Source organism: Sminthopsis crassicaudata, chromosome 5, assembly GCF_048593235.1.
Source record: "Sminthopsis crassicaudata isolate SCR6 chromosome 5, ASM4859323v1, whole genome shotgun sequence".
NCBI classification, from domain to species: Eukaryota; Metazoa; Chordata; class Mammalia; order Dasyuromorphia; family Dasyuridae; genus Sminthopsis; species Sminthopsis crassicaudata.
Window position 1 is genome coordinate 18,164,952 of NC_133621.1, and position 22,567 is coordinate 18,187,518.

General features: G+C 49.6%; 1 protein-coding gene across 1 annotated transcript in view; it reads left to right on the forward strand.

Moving 5' to 3' along the window:
- SNRK (SNF related kinase) overlaps positions 1 to 22,295 on the forward strand; it is a 42,775-nt gene extending 20,480 nt beyond the window's left edge. The window contains exons 3-6 of the mRNA XM_074266921.1: positions 10,132 to 10,273; positions 12,554 to 12,766; positions 14,140 to 14,274; positions 18,527 to 22,295. Of these exons, the coding sequence (XP_074123022.1) occupies positions 10,132 to 10,273; positions 12,554 to 12,766; positions 14,140 to 14,274; positions 18,527 to 19,706 (1,670 nt within the window). The 3' untranslated portion in view covers positions 19,707 to 22,295. The remainder of the gene's footprint in view (positions 1 to 10,131; positions 10,274 to 12,553; positions 12,767 to 14,139; positions 14,275 to 18,526) is intronic.
- Positions 22,296 to 22,567: the final 272 nt, after the last annotated feature.

The window sequence follows — 22,567 nt, forward strand, 5'->3', positions numbered from 1 at the left end:
CGTCCGTCTCACAGGGATGAGGACCTGTGGGGGCACTAAGGGATCTGCTCTTCTCCAGGGGAGTGCCAGCGAGTGGCTCCAGGGGCACCTCAAAAGCAAGTATGGCCCGGGAGAAGGCCATGCTGTGGGGGGTGCTTTATGGTCCTGTCTCCCTCATTCCATTCACAGGCCCTTTCCCCCAAGTTTAGTCTTAGTGATGTCTTAGTCTGCACAGAGCTGCTTGATTTGGATTCTCCTCGTAGAGAATTTGGGCTGATTAAGGTGATATTTGTGTAATGACCATCTGGACAGGTCTGTGAGGTGGGGCCAGGGTCCAGCCAGACCCCTCCTCTCATCTTCTCAGAAGTAAAGAGCAGCTCATCTACCAACCTGGGGCTCATTATCTGGCCCTCACCAGGCAGGGTACGGATGAGCTTTAGGCTTGGGGAGTCCTCGGGGAGGTGGCGAGGGATGCCCCAGCCCCTGCAGTCAGAAAGTCCAGCCTTGGACACTCTGCAGCTGTGGGCACAGCACTGGCCATGTCAGGTCCCGCACTTCTAAAATGGGCCTAGCCACAGCCCCACCCCCATCCAGGGGCCAGGCCTCCCTCATGGCCCTGCCACGATTGTCTCCTTTGCACAGTCAGTCAGCAAATATTTCCATGTGCCCTTGTGCTGGAAGACAAAAGACAAAAGGAGATGGTCTCCGTCCTCAGGGAGCTTACGATCTTGTTGGGGGACAGGGAGGACATGCCCACCCATAAGTAATGTAAAATAGAGGAGGAGCTTTGTGTACATTATTTCTCCAAACCCCTAACTGCCCCCTTCTCCAGATAGGAAACTGGGGCTCCAGCTCCGTGGTGTGCCCAGGGCCTCCCAGCTCCGCTCTCTGAGACTGGGCTGTCTCCCTGGGAGAAGCTGGGCCTTGAGCGGGGCTGACCTGAGAACTCGGGCAGAGCCTTGTGGGCAGGCACCCCCGAAGGCCTCTCTGTGCCACCATTACCATTATAGTCACTGCCATCCCCCAGTTCATCAAGCATCTGTACCAGGCGTTCCTGAGTGTGTGAGAGGAGCAAGTGCTTATTTGGAAGATTTCGCTTCCCTGAGATACTAATGCTTCTAATCCTCCTTAAAATGCTGCTCAGATGGCCCCTCAAGCAGGGGGAGTTGGGGGCGCAGCAGCTCTGAGGGTGGCCATGCCTGGTTCTCCCCAGCCCGGCGCAGCTTGTGACTCTGCAACCTGGAAATGGGCCCATTAACTGGAAATCAGGAACAGACTTTGAAATTAATTATTGTGAGTCTGGTAGTTTTGAGGATGGCATTTCTTGCTTGAAATGCCCCAAGCTCCATGATAATGAGGCTTTGGGGTCTCCCCATGGGAAGATACTGTCATATGGCGGAGCCTTTTCCTAAGGCTGGGTCACAGGGGAAGTTTTGCCCAGCGGAGAGACAGGAGCCTCAGGCCCCATCAGTGCATCCCCCACATGGGGCCTTCCCCAGTCCCAGGAGGGATCCTGTCCCTGATGCTGGCTGGGGGTGAGCAGGACTCTGCCCCACTGGGTTCTGTGAGGTGGAACCGCTCTGCCAGCCCTCTGCCCCTGGGGGCTTTACTCCCTGCGGCCCAGCTCCTTGGTTTTTACCTTTGTGACCTCACCCCCTCAGTCTCCCTTCCCAGTCTTTCTGTCCTGGATCCTCAAGGACATTCTGTTTTCCCTGCCTCCTTGGAGTCAGCCCCCAGGTTCCAGCCCTGCTCCTGAGATCCCTGGCTCTTCAGCTCTCTCTGACCTTCAGCTGGAGCAGAGGCTGCAGCTGTGATGGTGGAGGGAGCGTCCACCTCCCGGACCCCATGGGGCTGTCCCAGGGCCCGAGGGGGATTTAGAACTGGGGGGGAAGGTGACATGCGATCCTGGGGCCCCATCTCTCCTAAAGATTGCAGGACTGAGGGAATGAAAGCTCTAGAACCACGTGGAGGACGGTTGTCACGGGCAGGGAAATCATCCTGCTGTCTTCCTGTGTCAGGGTTAGTTTGATGGGACAAAGGCCTGGGTAGAACTGGACAGTTTGGGTTGGTTATGGGGGAACGGATTCTAGTAGCCTGAATGTGATCTGGCCAAGCTGCTGGTAGGAGAGGCTGGGCCTAGAGCAAAACCTGTTCTTAGGGGGGCTCTTGGAAATATATAGCATGAGAGAGTGTGTGTGTGTGTGTGTGTGTGTGTGTGTGTGTGTGTGTGTGTGTGTGTGTGTGTGTGTGTGTGTGATAGACTGATGGGTGTTTTTAAAGATGCTCACTCTTGTTTGAAAATAGGAGCATGAAGTTTTCATTCAGCTGGGCTCCCAATGAGCTAACTAAATGAATTTAGTTGAGTATTAAATAATTAAATTAAATCATAAGGAAATATCTAAGTTTTCCTTGTGAAAAGACTTAATATAGATATGTTAAGTTACACATATATTTTGTGTATATCATTTCATAGATAGGAATATATATTCATTCTTGGCATTATATAGCTGTTGGTGAGAATTCAGCAAATGAGATAATATGTATGAAAGCATTTTGAAAAATATAAATCATTATCTAAAAATGCTTATACCTTAAGAATTATTAAAATTTTGGTGTCCATCTTCCATGGATTGAAATGGTCTGAAGGTTGTAAATGATTTGTAATATTTTTAGAATAGGTTTTAGGTTCAAAACTAGTGATTTGAAGTATTTCTCACATAGGTGTGCGTTCCGTTTTAGGGTTTGGTGATGTGTTTTTGAAGATCATCAGGGTGGCTGCTCTTGGGTTGTTTAGGGGACCCTAAAGTTGTTTGATGCCCACGTTGGGTTGAGGATGGAGTGCTCCTTGTGAGAATGAGCCAGCTAATTTCAGAGCGTCTGAGTCACGGTAACCCCTGTGACCGTGGCCTTGGCTGCATGGTGATGGATTTTTCAGAGTTCTTGACTACAGGGTTCAGATGCTGGGCCTCTTGCCTGCTCATTTTGAGGAAGTGTATGGCGCCTTCTCAGAACCATGGTGTTCAATATCTGGGATCCCAAAGGAAGCCAGTTGTGTTGGAATACAGGAGGCAAAGCATTTTTACAAGTTCCAGACTGTTCTCCGTTGCATGGGGACTGAGGCTGTGTCAGGGTAGGGAATACTGGCACCTTGGAGAATGACACCTTCCCCACAGAGGGTCCCTCAGAGATGCAGAGGAGGGGTCTCGAAGTTGTCAGCATATGTTGCTGCCCATGCCCACAGAGAAGTTAGTGGGATGCCCCTCAGCAGGGACCGGCCAGCGTCCTGTGGGAAGGGCCAAGCAGGACCAAGGCAGCCAGCTTCCGGCTTCTTCGTGCTTTTCATTCGTTTATCCCATTTCCAAGGATTGTTTGGTGGCTGCTGTGCTCTGGCGAGAGGAGGGCAATCAGGCTTCCTCCCCTTTCTTACAGAAGCTGCCCTCCATATTTCTTTTCTTTGCTGCTGGCCCCCGGCCCCTGAGTGTCCCAAGTAAAAGTGACCCTGTGTGTTCATCCTGTGTAGGAAGTAGAAGAGGTGGCCTTCCCTTTGGAGAACCAACTGTGGAGATTTCTGTGCCCTCTTCCTGGGTGAAAAACTGGGAGGGAGGCTGGGGGCCTCTGCCCATGAGGCTCACTCCCACATGGGACATTGGCCTGCACAGCTCCAGGGAGGGTGGGTGCGGGCCAGCGCCTGACCAGGGATGGAAGAGGGTCAGATTTTGTGCAGTGTCTCAGAAAACAAAGGCGGGAGCTTAACCAAATGATGACTTGGAGGATTTGGGGGGTGGTTCTGACAGCCTTTGAGTGGTGGCCATTTATCCCAGAGACCAGGCTGCAGTTTGGTTACCTGCTAGCCCAGAGGCTCGCCCTTCGAGGCTGGAACAGGAGAAGCCCGGGCTTCTTGTAGTGAAAGCTTCTTGATGGTCATTTTTCATTGGTTGCGAGATGTGTGAGCAGAATAAATGATCCATAAGAGCTTACAATGGTCCATGAGTAGCCAAGTGGTGCGAAGAGGAAGCTTTCTAGTTTGTGGGGGGTGGATGTGGGGGTACTATTAGTGTCTCTTTCAGAAATATGAGCGCGAGTTTGCGGGTCATGTATCCAACCAGCTCAGGGCAGGGCACATGGGGACCCAGCCTGGTTTCCACGGAAACCAAACTCTGTTATGTAAGGAAGTTGCATGAGTAGCTTTGGGGTTGTCATGGCTCCGGAAACATCTTGAGCAGCTCTTTCACAACCTCATCTTTAAAGGGCATAGAGTACAGCTGAGCTGTCCAAAGACTTTCACTTTACTCACAAGTAAACACACCACCGCCCACCTGTCAGAAAGAACAAAGGTCAGAGTGCGTGAAAGACAAATAGGGACACTAATTCCCTGGTGGCGGAGTTGTGAACCTGCCCAGCTGTTCTGGAGAACATCTGGAATGAGCCCCGAGTGGCTAAAAATTGTGCATGCCCTTTGATTCAGCAATAACCCATGTAGGCAGTACCCAGTGACATCCAGAAAAGGGGAAATGACCTGTAGGTACAGGCATATTTATAGCAGCTCTTTTTGTGGTGGCAAAGAAATGAAATCGAGGGGATGCCCAGCAGCTCGAGAGTGGTTAAGGAAGTTGTGGTGCATGATTATGACGGAATATTATTGTGCTGTCACCAATGACAAGGGATGGTTTCAGAAAACCCGCAAGAACTCTGAACTGATGCAAAGCGAAGTGAGAAGAACCAGCTCATTTTGCAGCAGGGTTGTAATGATGATCAGTTGTGAGAGACTTGGCTACTCTGATCAATTCATTTTCAAGACTCATGGTAAAAAATACTCTTCACCTCTGGGGAGAGAACTGATGGGTTTTTGAGTGCAAATTGAAGTATACTTTTCTTGCTTTTAAATTATTATTTTTTTACTTTTTTTGTAATATGGCTAATGTGGAAAGATGTTTTGCATAATTTTACATATATAATTAATTGTTATCATTTTGCTTTCTCAGTGGAGGAAGGAGGGTGAAAGAACAGGGAAAGAATTTGGAACTCTTAAAAAGAAAAGAATACTAAAAATAAATACATTTTAAAAGATTTTTTTTGTCTTTTAAAATTTTTTTATAGAAATTGCTTTTTATTTTTCAGAATGCATGCAAAGATATTTTTCAACATTCACTGTTGCAAAAACTTGTGTTCCAAATTTTTCTCCCACCCTTCCTCCTCTTCTCTCCCTTAGGTAGCAAGTAATCTAATCTAAGTTAAACATATGCAGTTTTTCTAAACATATTTCCACATTTATCATGATGTGCAAGAAAAATCAGATCAAAAAGGGAAAAAATGAGAAAGAAGAAAACAAGCAAACAAACAACAGCAACAAAAGGTGAAACTACTATGCTGTGATGCACAGCTAGGTTTCATAGTCCTCTCTCTGACTCTCTCCACCCGAGTCTATTGGAATTGTCTTGAATCATCTCGCTGCTGAAAACAACAAAGTTCATCACATAATCCTGTTGCCGTGTGCAACGATCTCCTGGTTCTGCTCACTTCCCTCAGCACCAGTTCCTGTAAGTCTCTCCAGGCCTCTCTGAAATCATCCCACTGGTCGGTTCTTATAGAACAATGATACTCCATTACATTCATAGACCATAACTTATTCAGCCATTTCCAGCTGATGGGTGTACACTCAGTTTCCAGCCCACTACAAAAAGGGCTGCCACAAACACTTTTACACATATGGGCCCTTTTCCCTTTTTTATGATCTCTTTGGGATACAGACTCAGTAGAGAAGCTGTTGGATCAAAGAGGATGCCCAATTTAAAAAGGTTTTTTTTAAAAACAATAAAGGAGGTCTCTGTGTACCAAACAGAGTGGTCTGCACTCTTTCTGAAGCAGTGGTGAGCCACAGAGGCTTCCTGGGTAGGATAGTGATGTGCTAGGAATATTATTCTGGCTGCTCTGTGGAGAAGGGAATGAAGTGGAGAGGAAAGAGTGAGGGAATAGACATTTATTAAACAGCAGGCACTGTGCTAAATGCTTTATAACTATTATCTCATTGGATTCTCCCATCAGTCCTGGGAAGTGAGTGCTTTCATCCCATCTCACAGAAAAGGGAATTGAGGCAGACAGACTTGGCCAGGATCACACAGTAGTATCTGAGGTTGGATTTGAACTCTGGTCGTACGACTCCAGGCTCAGCGCTCTGTCCACCATGCCATGTGGAGAGAAAGACACTAGTGTAGACTCTTGGCGACTAACAGGCTGTGCTGTCTGAAGGTGAGTGAAGAGTGAGCGGGAGGCCGCTGGTGAGAGGCGGGGCGCCTCAGACAGAAAGAGGGAGCTGTGAGTTTGCTTGGGGCATGTGGAGATGTTGGGGAACGTCCCGGCAGAGATGCCCGCCCAGCCCCTGGCTGGGGGACAGACTTGGGCTCCTTCCTAGTCTCTCCAGGTAGCAGAGGGCCAGAGAGAAACTGGTCCTGATAGAACGTACAACAATCTATTGATGTTCCGATACGGTGTGTCTTTGACGATGTCTGCCTGTGCCCTTAATGGGGGCAGACCACATTCATGTGCTGCTTAACTTCTGAAAAAGCAGTTTGTGGAGTATACCCTGGGAAGAAGATAAAAAAAGGTTCCCTTCCCAGTTTTGTAGAACAAAGAACAGAGGCTCAGAGGGATGAAAGGCCAGTAAGGGTTGGAGGCTGTCCTCAAGCAGGAACTTTTTCTTTTCTCTGGCTTAACTGTTCATGATCTAGATCTTAACTCATGATCATGATGCGTTATTTTGGGCAGGACAAAGCTAGGGCCTGCACTGTGATTTTATCTTCTCCATTGTGTGTGGGCTCAAAGGGTAGCCTAGAATCCTGAGGGGAAGTGACCTGTCTTGATCCATTTCTCTGCCCCTGTGCCATGGATGCGTCTCCTCGGAGGTCTCAGTTCCTCTCATGGAGCCATGCCCTCTGTATTTTGCTGTGGTCCACATACCCCTTCTGCAGATGGCATCCTCTCCATACTTTACCTCTGCTGGCTAAACCACTTTGAATTGAGCCAGTCTAGTTCCTAGCCCAGCTGACACAGTCAGTCCCTCACCTGGTTGGTGGGTTGCTCCTCTGAACCTCTGCATGTTGGTAGAATGGAGAACACTTGACTTTTACATCAGAGTGTGGACTTTGTTGACATTATTTTCAAAAATGCTAGTTGCCTCTGGCCTATAATGGGGCATTCTTATTATTTTAGTCATAACTGCAATAAATCATCAGTACTAAGAATATTAATTTAAAATCTTTTTGGAAAACACTTTGAATTTCATTTTAGCCAATGCTTTTAACCTTGCCCCTTCCAGAAAGCAAGACCTGATTCCTGCAAGGTTTGGGAGATTTCAGGGGGAAATGGAGGAAGTACATTTGACTTTGTGGTAGGTCATGCTGTGAACCTTGGAGTCGGCGCCACTGCTGTAGCTGGGCCTTTTTGTCTGCAGAGAATTGTAACAGCAGCTCTGGGTTCTGTGGACATGTACAGGGTTTTTGTTTTTATTTTTGTTTTTTTTTTCATTAATGTTTGATTGATTATGAATTAATTAAATCAGTCACTGAGTGTCAGGAAGGCTCTGCCCTCCCAGAGTTACATTCAGCTGGGGAGTTAGAGCATGTGGACAGAGGAACCAGTACCAGGAAGGGAGAACTTGAACAGAGATCTAGGGAAACTGGAGAAGGGAGAATTCAGAACAAGTTTTCATGGGAGGCGCAGCTTTTGGGGAGAGAGACCTTGGACATAAGAAAGCTGTCTCTGCTCTAGGGAAGGCGTCTTCCTGCACTCTGGGCCCAAATGCAAAATGGCGGGAGCTGCCGGCAGAGGAAGAGGGTGATTGGATGAGGGGACAGGGCCAGGAAGCAGGGGTGAATTTGGAGCGGGGAAAGGAAATGTGGGTCTGATCTTAGGAAAAAGCCACTTCAAACGTTAGAAGGATCTGGAGGGGAAGGAATGGGCTCCTCTTGCTCTGAGGTCTTGGAGAAGGGACATGCAGGGGCTCCCTACGCTTGGAGAGGCTGCTGCTGAGGAGAGACGAGAGAGAGGAACAGGCCAGAAACTGCTGAGCAGAGACGAGGCTGAGGCTGGGAGCGCAGGGCCAGCCCTGGAGAAGAGGGCTAGTGGGCAAGTGGGGAAGCCACATGGAGGATGTGGAGACAGGAGGAAGTGGAGACAGGAAGAGGCGGCCACACCAGGGAGGAGCTCAGGGGAGGGGAGAAGCAAGAAGGACCTGAGGCAGTTTACAGATGAGGAAACTCAGCCCGCCCCCAGGGGGTGGGGAGAATTGGGCAGACTCCTAGAGGAGACAAGATGGGCCCAAATAGAGACTGAGGTCCCTGGGAAAGAGCATTGGAGAAGAGAGGTGGGGGGAGGGGGGTGCACTGGGGTATGCTAGCTTCCTCAGCACGTACATGGTAGGCACTTAGCACTTGTTTCCTTTGTTCCCTCCCTCCCTTCCTCCCTCTCTCCCTTCCCTGTCACCCTAACCTGAAAGTTTAGTGTCACCCTTAAGCCCTCTCTCTTCCTTCCCTCACGGTTCTAATCTGTCACTAAGTCCTAATTCTTCCTTTCTATCGCCTGGTGTCTGTCCTTTCCCGGTCCTGCAGCCCCTAATTCAGGCTCCTGTGCCCTTTCGCTTGGACGACTGTGACGCCTTCCACCTCAGACCCTCCGCGCTCAGCTGCCCGAGCTTCTCCTAAAACAGGGAGTCGGCCCCACTTTGTGCTCAGTAAACCCCAAGACTTCGCTTCAGTGCCCGATCCTCTGTGGGACGTGTAGAGCCCCTTCCCGGCTCCAGGCTTCCAGCCCAGCAGTTCCTCTGGCCGGACACGCCGTCCCCATCTCTGCCCACCCTGGCTGCCTCCCTGTCGCAATTTTCCCGCTTCCTTCCTTCTGTCCGGTCACCAGCACCTTTGTCTTGTGATATCTTGGGGCTCTTCCTGGTCAATTGTAGTAGATGAGAATCCCCTCCTTGCGTGGCCCCGGGGAAGTGTGCACTCCAGAGTAGACAAGCTTCTGAAGGTCAGTCTCGCTGCAACTGAGGACGAGGGGCAGCCCTCACACATCTCAACATGTGCTAGTGCAATAAAGGCCCCAATTGTGTGGGATGCACGGGAGAGAATTAGGATGATGTGAACTTGAGCAGGGTTGTGTTATTACATAGACTTCTGTTGAGGGTGTACTGTGAAAATTGCCTTCAGAGGGCTAGCCTCGGGGCCAGCCACCTCTGTCCTTCTCCCTCTGCTGCAGGACCCCCGTCCTGGTGGCCCCTCCCTGCCCTCCCAGCGTCGCTGTCTCAGCTCTGGTTCTCCCAACACTCACAGCTGTCAAAGGCCAGAGAGGGGCAGACTTTCCACCCCTCTCCTGGAAAACCCAGGAAATGGCCGTCCTTCTGTTTGCCCCCGATGTCCTTGATGGTGCAGCGGCCGCCAAACCTTCTTGTGTTCTTTCTCGCCCTTCCTGGTGCTTTTGCAGGCGGGCCCTTGAGCCGATGGAGCCTTCCCTTCTCCCCTCTGTCTCAAAGATCTTCAGCTGCCTGTAATAAGGTCCTGAAGGGCACCCCTCCCCCAGTGTGACCCCCCTGGCTGTATCACCCTGTGACTTCTTCCTTGGGGGAGTGGAAGAAGCTCTTTCGGAAGTCACATTGGTTGGCTTTTGTCACTGACAACCCCTCTCCCCCCCAGAGCCCTGCACGGTTGGCATCTGAGATGAGAGGTTCCTAAGTGGCCTTGGGATGAAGAGGAGGGAAGGGATGGGGAGGGTCCTGCATACCAGCGCCAGATGGAGGAAAGGGAGCGTCTCCTTCCTTTCCTTTTTTCCCCAGAAGGCTTTGGCCGGGCCCGCTTGCCTAGTAGTCCCTGAAAGGCTCACCTGTATTCAGATTCTCACTGTCCAGGTTATAATGATGTAAAATAGAGTGATTAGTTCTTTCCCATTTATGAGGATCCTGTACCGTCACTGCTCCAGATCTGGCTAGATCAGAACACGTTACCGATTTTAGCATTGCTACTCAACTTTATTCTCCTGTCCTCGTTTTTAAAAGTTAATTAATATATTTGAAAAGTAATGCGAAGTGTTTTTCTTTTAAGTAGTTTCCCTAATAAATTGCTTCCTACTGCTTACCTAATTGAATAACAACTCACTTATTATTTCCAGATATATGGAGTCTGGGAGTCATTCTTTTCATGTTGGTGTGTGGGCAGCCGCCTTTTCAAGAGGCAAACGACAGTGAAACTCTGACAATGATCATGGACTGCAAATACACAGTCCCTTCCCACGTGTCCAAAGAGTGTAAAGAGTAAGTACGGGACAAGGGGCTGATCGGCGTGCCAGAGATCTGTTAGTTGTGAACTCCCAGGCAGGGGCCGCAGGGAGCCGGCAGCCTCGTTCTCGCCTCGTCTGTGCCATCCAGGGCTCCTGGGCATGACCTCGGAGTGGGGCTGGCGGTTGGGAGGCGGATTCTCACGCCATCAGTGTGACTAGAGAGTCTGCCAGTGGCACAGTGATTGTTTCATTGTAAATTTAGGTCTTAACCTGACTTTTGCCCTTGGCACTCAGTAGGCAGGTCAGTGCCTGAGGATCAGGGCTGTAAGGCAGTTTTCCTTTCTTGGGTGGCTCATTAAAGCCTTAATTTTGGGACTTGCAGAAATTAGTGCTTCTTTTAAAAATTTAAATGGGTTATTATAGACTAAATGTTAAACATGATTATACTGAATTGACCTTGCTTTTAAACTCTTTACATCTAAAGGCATTAAACCCAGTGCATGAAGGGTCATCACTTTTCAGTCCCTCCTTCTACTAGGAATCCTTGGCCCTGATGGACCCCCAGTCTCTTCTCTTGACCTTAGTTGACAAGTGCTCTGTTCGTTGCTCCTGCATTCTTCTGTCAAGGTCGTTCCAGATTGCACATTCCTCATTCTTGTCCATCTTCATCGCATTATAGCATCCAGCTGGCGCACCCCACCACCATTCCCCTGGACACGCTGCGCTGTCTTTGGCATTTCAGATAAAGCCATCCTGCAGGCGTGGGCCAGAGAGTCTCTTGTTCGGTCTGGATGCCCCCTTCTGTTTATTCCCAAGAAAGGAATTTAATAGCTGCAATGGTGCCGTGATTTCTCTGATTCTGATTGTTTGTGGCCACACCATCGATGGATTCTCTTTTCTTGAGGAATCCTATTGGCAGTGACAGGGTTGTGTTCTAAAGATCCTATCGGGGATTGCGTGTGGTGGGGCGGTGTTCTAAAAGCTCATTTCAGTGGGCATTTTGGAACTTAAAATCTTGTACGTTGCAGGAAAAATAGAGTAATGGATAGCTGTGTCCTTGGAAGTAAAGTATTCCAGGTAGCAGGAGATCTGCAATGTTGGTTTTCATCCCGGCCCCAGTATTTACCACCCAGGGGCCCAAAGACAAATTGCTGAGCCCCATTAGTCTCAGTGACTGAAGCTGTAAAACCAGGGGAATAGAATGATGAGTCCTTTTTAACTGATGTAGTTTGTCAAAGACATGGCATATACATCCCCAGCAAACTACTAATGCACCCCAAACTAAACAAAATCATTCTAGTCAGTCAGTATTCATTAAGCACCAACTGTGTGCCAGGCACTGTGAGAAGCACTGGAGACAAAAAGAGGCAAAAGACAATTCCTGTTCTCTAAGAGCTCACAATCTGCTGCTCCTTAAAAGGGAAGCAAGGCGTGTGCCATGTCTTACACCAGCCCCCATGGGAGGAGTTTTCTGCCTTCAGAATTGCCTTTGCCAAGCTCTCTAGAATGTCCTTCGGGTCCTCTGCCCGTGCTGTGCCCACCTGATGGATTCCCCTGTGGCTGTTGTGGGCTGTCCAAGGGCCTTGGCTGCCATGGACAACAGTGCTTCTGGGCCGAGGTTGTGCGGAGTTGCCCCTCCTCCTTGTCCGCTTTCGCCCATTGTGGAGGTGAGGGGATGTCCATTTGTCCATCGGATGTCGCAGTTTGGTGTTTACCGTACCTGTCAGCATCTCACAGCAGTTTCTTGATGGACATGTCCCTCTCTAGAGAGCTTTATTGTGGGGCTTCCTCATGGCTCAGGCTGGAGGTGGCCCAAGAGTTCTGGACCATCATAAAGCTCAGATCGCAGACCCCTTGTCCCTGGAAGGGCCTGGCCTAGGGGGTCCCATTGACTAGGATGGGGAGATGTGGCGGTCTGCCTTGGTCTGTGATAAAATCTCGCTTTTTTGGCTTTTTACTCGATTCTGAAGCAACACTGACATTAATGTGGGGGCTGTCTGAGTCCCCAAAATGCCTTTTCTCCTGTTTTTTAGCTGATGGCCCTGATTGGGCATAATGAGCCACAATGGAACCTTGGCCCGAGAGAACTTAAAAAACCAAAGTCTAGTATTATTTTGTTACGTTAGTTAATTACTGGTTTTAGGAGACTGTTGTGTGGGTGTGTTTGGGTGTGCCACATGAGTTCTGGCTTTCCCTTTCTGCTTATACTCACTCCCTCCTTCCTCAGTGCTGGGGATGAGCTAGACTTGATAGATGGGTCCCCCTCCTCCTCCCTCTGCCCACATCTGGTCTGAGAGATCCTGTCCTTTTCCAGCCTGATTACTCGGATGCTGCAGAGGGACCCGAAGAGAAGAGCTTCTCTAGAGGAGATCGAGACGCACCCATGGCTCCAAGGTGTCGACCCATCCCCGGCCACCAAGTATAACATCCCCCTTGTTTCATACAAAAACCTTTCTGAGGAGGAGCACAACAGCATCATTCAGCGCATGGTGCTCGGCGACATTGCCGACCGAGAGAGCATCGTCGAGTAAGTGAGATGGGGGGTGGGGGGATCTTGGCTCTGAGGACCCCTGAGGAGTCCAGGAAAGTCCAGGAGAAGAGCTGCCTGCTACCACTTACTTCCCCGGGTGCTCCGGCCTCTGCGGAGTCCTATACTCTGTGAGATAGATGCTGCAAAGGTGTGCTGGAAAAAATTTTTAATGTTAATTAATTTGCAGAGCAGAGAGAAGAGGGTGAGTCTGTTAGTATTATACAGAAAGCCCTGGAGAAGCAAGCAAACAAATAGGACCCAAGTCAGTTCTACGCCAGGGAGGCAGTACAAGGTGAGGTTTTCACTGGGACTTAAAGGAAGCCAGGGAGGTTATTTAGTAATCACAGGGAGAGAGAAAGGGGGTCAGAGAGAATGACCCGAGCTAGAGGCGGAGGCTCTTGTTCCTGGAGCAGCAGGAGGCCGGGGGCACTGGATCAAGGAGGGTTATTTAGGGAGGGAGATGGGGGAACCAGGGGATCAAGAGCTTCAAAAGCCAAACAGTCTTGGCCTTGGACCTACAGGCCATAGGGAGCCACCTTCTTCACATTGACTTGGAAGTAGCATTTTTAATGTGAAAATAAAACCAATTTTAGATGCTGAGTCAACAGCCATGATGTGGTTCCTGGACGATCCTCGAGGGGGCCGTGGCAAGGGTGATGTCATTGCCCTCTTAGGTATCCAGAAAAGTAGCAGAGATCAGGGTCAGCCCTCCCTCGAGTGAGAGCTTTGCCCCATTGTGCTGATCTCCACCCTGGAGGGCACCATCCGTCTCCCTCATGGGAGCTGAGCCATGAGAAGCCTCCAGCCTGTTAGCAACGCTCAGAAAACGGTGGTCTTTGCATTGGTTTGAATAGGTTGTCCTAATTTAGGCTGTCCTCATCCACCTGAACCAGACTCAATTTTAAATAATTGTTCGTTTTCCTTCATAGAAAATAGCACTAGGTGAGTCTGTTGCATTCACCACTTACATCTGCCATGACTCATTTGATTCTAGGTAGAAATTTGGCTGAGACTTTGTGGTGGTTCTTGTGGCGTAGGGGGCAGGACCAAAGCTCAGTTCAAGCTGTCTCTGTGAGAAACCCCGCCCATGCTGCCCTCCTTCCGTGGCCATCCCGGTCCCCCTCCCCCCCCCGTGTCTTCTCGGCATTGGGAAGCTTGTCTTTTTGGCAGCGTGGTGGTGCATCCTGGGCAGATCTGTGGTCTGGGGGCTGCTGCCTCCTGGAGTGCCTCCTGATGTTCCTATATCCCCTGCTCTTTGGGAGGACCACCCCCACTTTGCACCCCCAGACGCCGGCCATTGAGAAGTTGCTCAACGGCCTCTGGCTCTTCACCTGACTCCCTGCCTTCTGCTTGACCTCTCCCCCTTATAGGGCCCTGGAGACCAACAAGTACAATCACATCACGGCCACCTACTTCCTGCTCGCCGAGAGGATCCTGAGAGAAAAGCAGGAGAAGGAGATCCAGACCAGGTCGGCCAGCCCCAGTAACATCAAAGCCCAGTTCAGGTAAGGGGGGCAGGGGACAAACTCCCTGACCAAAGAGAGGGAGAGGCTCTCTGGTGAGCCGAGCCCACCTGGGGGGAGGGTGACTGAGGCCTTCATGCCTCCCTCCTGACTCGGCTTCTTCTCTGGGTGCAGAACACCAGGAAACAGGTCTGCATGGGGCAGCCTTGGAACTTCCCAGCAGTCCTCCTGTCCTGGGAACACAATGGTAACGTTTATGCAGCACTAGTGCCATTGGGTCCTTACCACCGGGCTGGGAAGGTGTTTCTCACGCCCATTTTATAGATGAGGAAACTGAGGCAGACGGGTGAGGCACCTTCCCTGAGGCCCTTCCTGCCTCCAGGCCCCTGGGTCTGCTGCGAAGTTCATCTCCCATTCTAGGAGTCAGCTTTGCACTCATCTTATTTCCACGTATTTTTTCCTCAATTTTTGCTGTAGTTTCTTTGGGCAAAGGCCCCTCCCCTGTGGGAGATGGTCCTCCCATTGGAAGGTCTGCTTTCTCTGTCCAGCCCAGAAAAGTGACTCAGTCATGGTTTTCAGACAATCAGTGACCATGGGAAGCGTGATTCCTTTTCTTTTGGGAGGTTTCATGCACTGGCTACATTTTCTACCTATTTTATAATTTCCAGGGCTCAGTGGCAGAACCCCAGCAGGACTGGGGGGGAGGGCCTGCCTCAGAGCGGAGCGTGCACGCTTTCAGTGCCCCCAAATCGCGCTTTCTGAGCACTTGGGTATTTATTTTGTGATTAGCCAAGTTATTTGCAGTCTTGGGAGGCCTCGATTCCAGGGGGAACATTTTTCGGACCTTGCCCTGGGCACCTGCAGGCCTCATTTTCACCTCAGCTCGATGAGATTTCCTTAGTTAAGAGCCTCACTTCCAGGCTTCATGTTTTATCAAGATTCTGAGGGTGCGGGATATGGAGGGGAAATTGAGGCAGAAGTTCTCCCTTAATGAAAAGGCCACACAAGCAAGACAGCTTTGAAAGTTAGATATTGGAAATAATGTATATACTGAAAAGGAAGCTTAAAGATTTCCAGTTTTCATTTCCACATTCCACAGTTTAAGTTAAACGCTAGTTTCATTTGGCATTTGTTGAATTTAGAAACTTTTTTTACATAGAAAAAAATTACGGCTCTCAGGTCTGTGGAAGTGTGTAGTGGTTTAGGTTATAATTACAGAGCAAGTAGTAAATGAATGAAAAACATTCAGAACATAATCTAGTAGACTGTGATACAGATGTGAAAGTAAAGCTTGGAAAGGTAGGGGGAGGAGGGGTTGTGAAGGACTTTAAACAACAGACCGTTGTATTTGCTCTTGGAGGTGATAGGGAGCCGTTGGAGGTTGCTAAGGGAGATGGAGGTGGGGCATGATAATGAGCAAACTTTGTATTTTAGGAAAATCTCTGTAGCTGAATAGAGGATGGACTGAAATACGGAGAGATTTTAGGCAGATAGAGTCCCTGCTGCAGGTTATCGCAGTAATTCAGCCCTGCACCAGAGAGGGGACCATGTCAGAGAGAGAAAGGGGCTTCTACTGAAGAGGTGCTAGGGAAGTGAAACTGACCAGAGATACCGGCAAAATCGACAAGAGGTGAAATAGACAGCACATAAAGGTGAAGTGGACAAGAGATACTGCAGGGGTGAAATGGACAAGAGATGCTGCAGAGGTGAAATGGACAGGGGGTGAAATGGACAAGACATGCTGCAAGAGATGCTGCAGAGGTGAGATGGACAAGAGATGCTGCAGGGGTAAAATGGACAAGACATGCTGCAGGAGTGAGATGGACAAGACGTGCTGCAGGAGTGAGATGGACAAGACGTGCTGCAGGAGTGAGATGGACAAGACGTGCTGCAAGAGATGCTGCAGAGGTGAGATGGACAAGAGATGCTGCAGAGGTGAAATGGACAAGACGTGCTGCAGGAGTGAGATGGACAAGACGTGCTGCAGGAGTGAGATGGACAAGACGTGCTGCAAGAGATGCTGCAGAGGTGAGATGGACAAGAGATGCTGCAGGGGTGAAGTGGACAAGAGATGCTGCAGAGGTGAAGTGGACAAAAGATGAAGTGGACAAGAAGCTGCAGGGGTGAAATGGATAAGAGATGCTACAAAAGTGAAATGGACAAGAGGTGCTGCAAAGATGAAATGCTGCAGAGGTGAAGTGAACAGGCCTTGATAACAGCCTGGATGAGGGGAAAGGAATGGTGAGAGTGAGGGAGGAATCCAGGACACCAGGGGGTTGTGAGTTGGAAGGGCTGAGAAGATGGTGGTGCTTTCTGCACAATACTAGGGAAGGGGTGAAGAGGCCAAAGGGCTTAGAGGGGTAGATAACAAAGTCTGTGTTGGACAAGAGAAAATGAATTCCCAGAGCCTTCAGCCTTTGTAGCTTATTTCTTGGCAAGCATCTAAGGAGTATTTGAAGCAGTTTCTGCTGCATCTTCAGGTCAGAAGTTATTCTTAGGTCAAGTCGTGATTTCAGTAGTCTTGTTCATATATTAGAGAAATTTTATAGAATGAAAAATTAAGAAAAATTCTTCTCTTTTCAGAAAAATATTTAGCATTCTTCCGAGTCAAACAGTCCATCATGAGGACCTGTTGGAATGGTTAGGGTTAAACTTGTCTGATTCAGGGCCTCATCATTTCATTGGCAAGAAAGAATATTGTTGCAGACTAAAATAACTTAAAAGATGTTACTTCTCAGGTGCTGCGCCCAAAGCCATTCATTACCCAGGGACCAATGGCCACCCATAAGAAGCTTCCAATTTCAGATCAGAGACACAACTTGTAGAGCACTCTAGAAAGGTGCTGTTATTTTTATCCCCATTTTACAAAGGAGATCTCCATCAGTGACTTGGTGAGGGTCATCCCAGAGGCATTCATTCTTGTTCTAGCTTGAGAGGGCACAATCGTAGGGGCCATCAGAAAGAAGGACCCTAATAGAGGAACAGGAAGACATTTGAAAATAAGGTGTCCTCATAATTACTAAAAAGTTACCTTTCATGTAACAGCAGAATTCAGTGCTCCAGATAGTGCTTTCTGGAATGATTACGTATTTGGGCACATGCATATATGTGCTGTGAGTCAGTCTGAGTGGATATGTGTACTGTGAATGTGTGCATGTGAGTATATAAACGTGTATTTGTATGTAAACGTACAAGTGCCTACACGTGTGATGAGATCTTTTGAGTTTTCTTCTGCTACGAGTACCCATGGTTTTGACATGCTTGAGACAGGCAGGGTCTGGCATCTATCTAGGAAGGGGCAGCAAAGCCCAGGTTCCAGGAGGGCAAGATTCAGGTTCCTGCCATTACTTACCAGGGAATCCAAAACCACTTTGAACACTGAGCCACCACAGGTTATTTTTTGAATTGGGGAACAGGCTTTTCTGCCTGCAAATAGAAATGGATTTCTTTCTGTGACTTGGTGGCTTTCAGTATGAGGACAACAATGCCATAAAAATGACTGGAGCTGCTGAAGTTGGGTGGGCACGGTGATTCCAGTGACTTGTTAGAGAAGCCACCAGACAGCGGAGGAATAACGGTCCTCTGGTTATTATCTGCAGGGAAAGCCAGACCAGCTTTGCCCATGGGGTTAGCCCCTGCTGAACTCCAAGCTCAACCTGAGGAGCTTTTGTCGCGCCTTTTCTGTCTTTGATGCTTTCTTCTATCAGAGTGGGAGCCACCTCAGATTGAGTCCCTCTTCCAAAATAAACTTTATTCTTTGATCTTAGTGGTTTTACTGATCACAATAATTAGCACTTGTATAGAGATTTAAGGTTTGGAAAGCAAGCACTTTGTTCTTTCTTTTGATTGCTCTGTGCCATTATCTTTCCCATTTTACAAGTGAGGAAAAGAAAGCTGAGAAAGGTTACATGGGCAGGATTTGAATTGAGATCTTCCCTACTATTAATCTAAGGCTCACCACCAGCCCTCTCTGACATTGGTGTTTCACAGCTGGGCAGTTTGGGGGAAGGGAAGAGAGGGGAAGGGGCATGGTGTCAGGGGAGATGGGGGTGCCTTGCGCACCCCTTGTGGGGTGGCTTATTGTGTGGGTGGAGGTGCTCCATGGCAGGGGTGTTCTAGGTCAGAGTTCTAGGACCCGAGGGTTGGTCTGGGGGAGACAAGCGGGGCTCAGGCACCTCTCCCCGGCAGCCTGTGGCCACGTACGACGGTCTCTGTAGTTTTGCCTAAGTCTGTTGTCTCCACGCCACTTTGCGCATGTCTTCCTGAAGTAAATCATCTGTCTCCTCTCCAACAGGCAGTCGTGGCCCACAAAAATTGACGTTCCCCAGGACCTGGAAGATGACCTCACCGCATCCCCACTGTCCCATGCACCCGTCCCCCAGTCGCCCGCACGCACGGCAGAGAATGTCCTCAATGGTCACCGGAACAAGGCCCTTGGAGACTCTGCAGCAAAGAAGGAGGAGGCAACGGAGCTGACCGGGCCGCCGCTGTCCGTGGTGCCATCTGCCAGCCTCAAGCCCACCACCAGCGGGCGCAAGTGCCTGTTCCGGGTGGAGGAGGATGAGGAGGAGGATGAGGAGGACAAGAAGCCCACCTCCCTTTCCACACAGGTGGTCCTGCGGCGCAAGCCTTCTGTGACCAACCGCCTGACCTCGCGTAAGAGTGCGCCGGTGCTGAACCAGATCTTTGAGGAGGGCGAGTCGGACGACGAGTTCGACATGGATGAGAACCTGCCACCCAAGCTGAGCCGGCTCAAGATGAACATCGCCTCGCCGGGCACAGTGCATAAGCGCTACCACCGCCGGAAGAGCCAGGGCCGCGGCTCAAGCTGCAGCAGCTCCGAGACCAGCGACGACGACTCGGAGAGCCGCCGGCGCCTGGACAAGGACAGTGGCTTCACCTACTCGTGGCACCGCCGGGACAGCAGCGAGGGGCCGCCGGGCAGCCAGGGTGATGGCGGCGGCCAGAGCCGACCAGCCAACGGCAGCCGTGGCCCAGACAAGGCCAGCCCGGATGGTGGTGGCCAGGGGGGCGGAGGCCCCTCGGGGGGCGCGGGGGGTGGCAGCACAGGCCCCTCGGGCAGCACGCGCCGCTGCGCCGGTCCTGGCGAGCTGGTGGAGAGCCTCAAGCTCATGAGCCTGTGCCTGGGCGCGCAGATCCGCGGTGGCGCTGGCTGCCTCCTGGACCCGCAGAGCGCCTGGGCCCTGTCCAGCGTGCGCGTCCAGGAGAAATCGGCCTGGAGGATGTGCGTGGGCTCGGCTGGGCCGGCCCCCCCGGGCCCCCGCGTCAAGCTGTTCTCAGAGCGCATGGTGGGCCCGGCCGAAGGGCTGGAGCGGCTGAAGAGCAAGAACTTGAAAAACAGCGTCTTACAACTACCTCTGTGCGAAAAGACCATCTCGGTGAATATCCAGCGCGGCCCCAAGGAGGGCCTGCTGTGCGCCTCGGGGCCCGCCAGCTGCTGCCAGGTCATCTGAGGGCCCGGGCCCTCCCCCGCTCTCCTCCCCTCTCCCCCCCTTCCCCCTCGTTGTTCAGAGCTGTGAACCCCCCACCTTTTCTCACTGTACCCCTGTGGTTGTCTCAGACCTTGGGCTTCTGAGCAGTGATGGCTCCTTTCTGTTTGTGTGCTCGGTGAGATGACAATGCATGGTCTTTGTGCATGCTGCTAGCCGCGACACTTTTTTTTTCCCGCTGAATAGTCTTATTTCATGGTGTAATTTCTACATTTATAATTTTAATACGGAAGGTCCAGATTAAATTAAAATATAGATCTGGAGCCTACATGTAAATGGAGCACTTAGAAATTTCCTGTTCTGCACTTATAATCTAGAGAGAAACATGCTTTTGTTCGTGAAAATGTTCCTTCCTGTTCTGACCTTCTGTGATACCAGAACCATGGGCTATGTGGCCTCCGCTCCTTTGTGTTTGAACTAGAACCAAAGCAATAATGTTGGGATGCTGAGAACTCTGAGGGCCGAGCCGGACTGCCCGAGGAAGGCCCAGCCACCCCAGTGAGCTCTGAAGAGAACCTGGGGCTGGCGGTACCGAGCTCCTGGTGCGCTGGACAGCTCCCCCCAGTGATGTGTTCTATTAGAGGCAGACAATCTGATTTTTTAATACAATGACAATAATCAATGAAGTCTTAAGTACAGCTAGAGATTTGTCCCCACGGAAGGGAAACTTGTGAATTTGAGCCTCTCCCAGGGCTTCCCTTAAGATGAGGTAATGCTTGGGGTCACTAGGCCCACAGGGTGCCGGTTCAGCAAGAAATGAAAAGTTTAAACAGGGGTATACATTTATGTTGGAACATTAGGACAGAATTCTATTTTTTTAAATCCTTCTTTGACTCTTTGCAGGAGTTTGAAAATAGTATTGTCTTCTCTTCCAGTTCTTCTATTCCTCCATGTTCAACCTGCCCCCAAAATGGGTCGATTTGGACATAAACCAACATGGCAGGCGTGTGTGTGCGCACAATACATATGTATATGTACACATATATGTATGTACACGTCCACACAGATAAACACACAACCCAAGATAGAGGAAAAGAAACCCTCATGTTTTTTCTTTGTGGGAAGCTTTCCTATTTCACTCTCATCTCCTTGCTATAATAACAGTAGTAAACTCCTTCTTGCTTTTGATTCTTCTTGAAGACCACTTTGAGTGACCCTTTTGTTCTATAAGATAGGGTAGGTTGCAGGTTCTTCTCTTCAGAATGGGCAGGGGGCTTCTGGCTGTTTGCTGGGTCTCAGAAGCAGAGATTATGACCTTGGGGATGAGGCGGGGCCCGATAGGACTAGGGCCCACCTGGGGAGGGGGGAGGCAGACCACCTGCCGTGTGTCTGGAGTGACCCAGCTCGCCTGTGTCTGGCGAAGCACCAAAGAACAGAAGCGACTTTTCCTTGGGTCTTAGGGCTGTGGCCCCCTTTCTTGGTCATGGATCATGTAACTGCTCCTAGACCGCAGTCTCCCTCCTCAACCAAGCAGACAGGGCTGCACACCCAGGTCTCCTTTCTGGACCAGGCTCGCGCATCGAGCAGCAGTGCGCATTGAGGGTGAAGGTTCTGCATTGAACACCGTGAGAGTGGATGTGAGGCTGGAGCTGGAGAAGGTGAGATCTTCCTAAGGGCCAGCGGTGAAGCTGGGGGGCTCACGGAGGCGTGAGGCTGCCCTCAGAGGAGGAGAGATGCTTACTTCTAAAGGGCATTGGCAATAAACTCTTTGTTGCAGCTGTTTTTTCCAAGTATTGTAAATACTTTTTTCCTGTGATTATGTACAGCCTTGGAATGGCACCTTTTAACTAACCCCCTATGTATTTGGTTTCCAACGGTTTTTATATTCAGATGTATATATATATAGATGTGTATATAAATATAAATATATATATAAATATATATATATATATATATGGTGCTCACTTTAGAAACAGCAGTGTTGACCATTTATGCTGCAGAGCTGTGAGACAGCCTTAGTCGTTGTGGATGGTTGGTGGAACCTCTGGGCTTTCAGATGTCGGTCTGAGTGTTGTCTTTTATCCATTTGTTCCTAAGTGAATGATTGTGCATGTGTCGTCTGTCCTGGGCTGTTGTCCCGTGAAAAGGAGGAAGAGAATAACCATTACATTAAGATAATATTGGACCAAACTATGTACTTGCTCTAAACAGTTTCTTGTACCCTTAACTTGTCTTTAAAAGTTGCATAAGAGTTACAGTAGTGTATAAATTAAATATTGTGTGAAAACAATTAGTCTTGTATTTTTCTGTATGTGTGTATATATAATTATGTACCTCTAACAATTCTATCTGTATTTAAAAGATGACAATCTTGACACAGAATTTTAAGGATAGTTGTGAAAATGGACAGATTTAGCAAAACAGAGATGAATTCAGAATAACCTGCCAAGTAAGAATTACGTTGTGTTAAGAGGGTACAGGAATACCAGCTGATCTGGTCAGTGGCTTCCAGCTGTCTGAATTTTTTCATTGTGTAACATTCACAGATGTGTGACAGAAATGGAAAAAAAAAGTCCAACTAATAAAGTAACATCTTGGTGTTCAGCACATAAATGGTGTTCTATGTCAGATTTGTACCATCTGCAGACTCATCTCTGTAGAACATACCCCACACTGTGTGGAAACTGCCATTCTATCTCAGACAAGAAGGTCTTTGCTTGGGAAACAGGCAGGGAAAGGGAGGTGGACATGGCTGGAGGCTCGTGACCTCATCCCATGGGAGGGGGCTGGGCTCACTCCCAAACTCTAGGTTCCAGTATTTGTATAAGGAAGTCCAGGCCCTGCCCTCAGTGAAGGCCCCATGGATGGTGGGGCTCCAGGGTAGC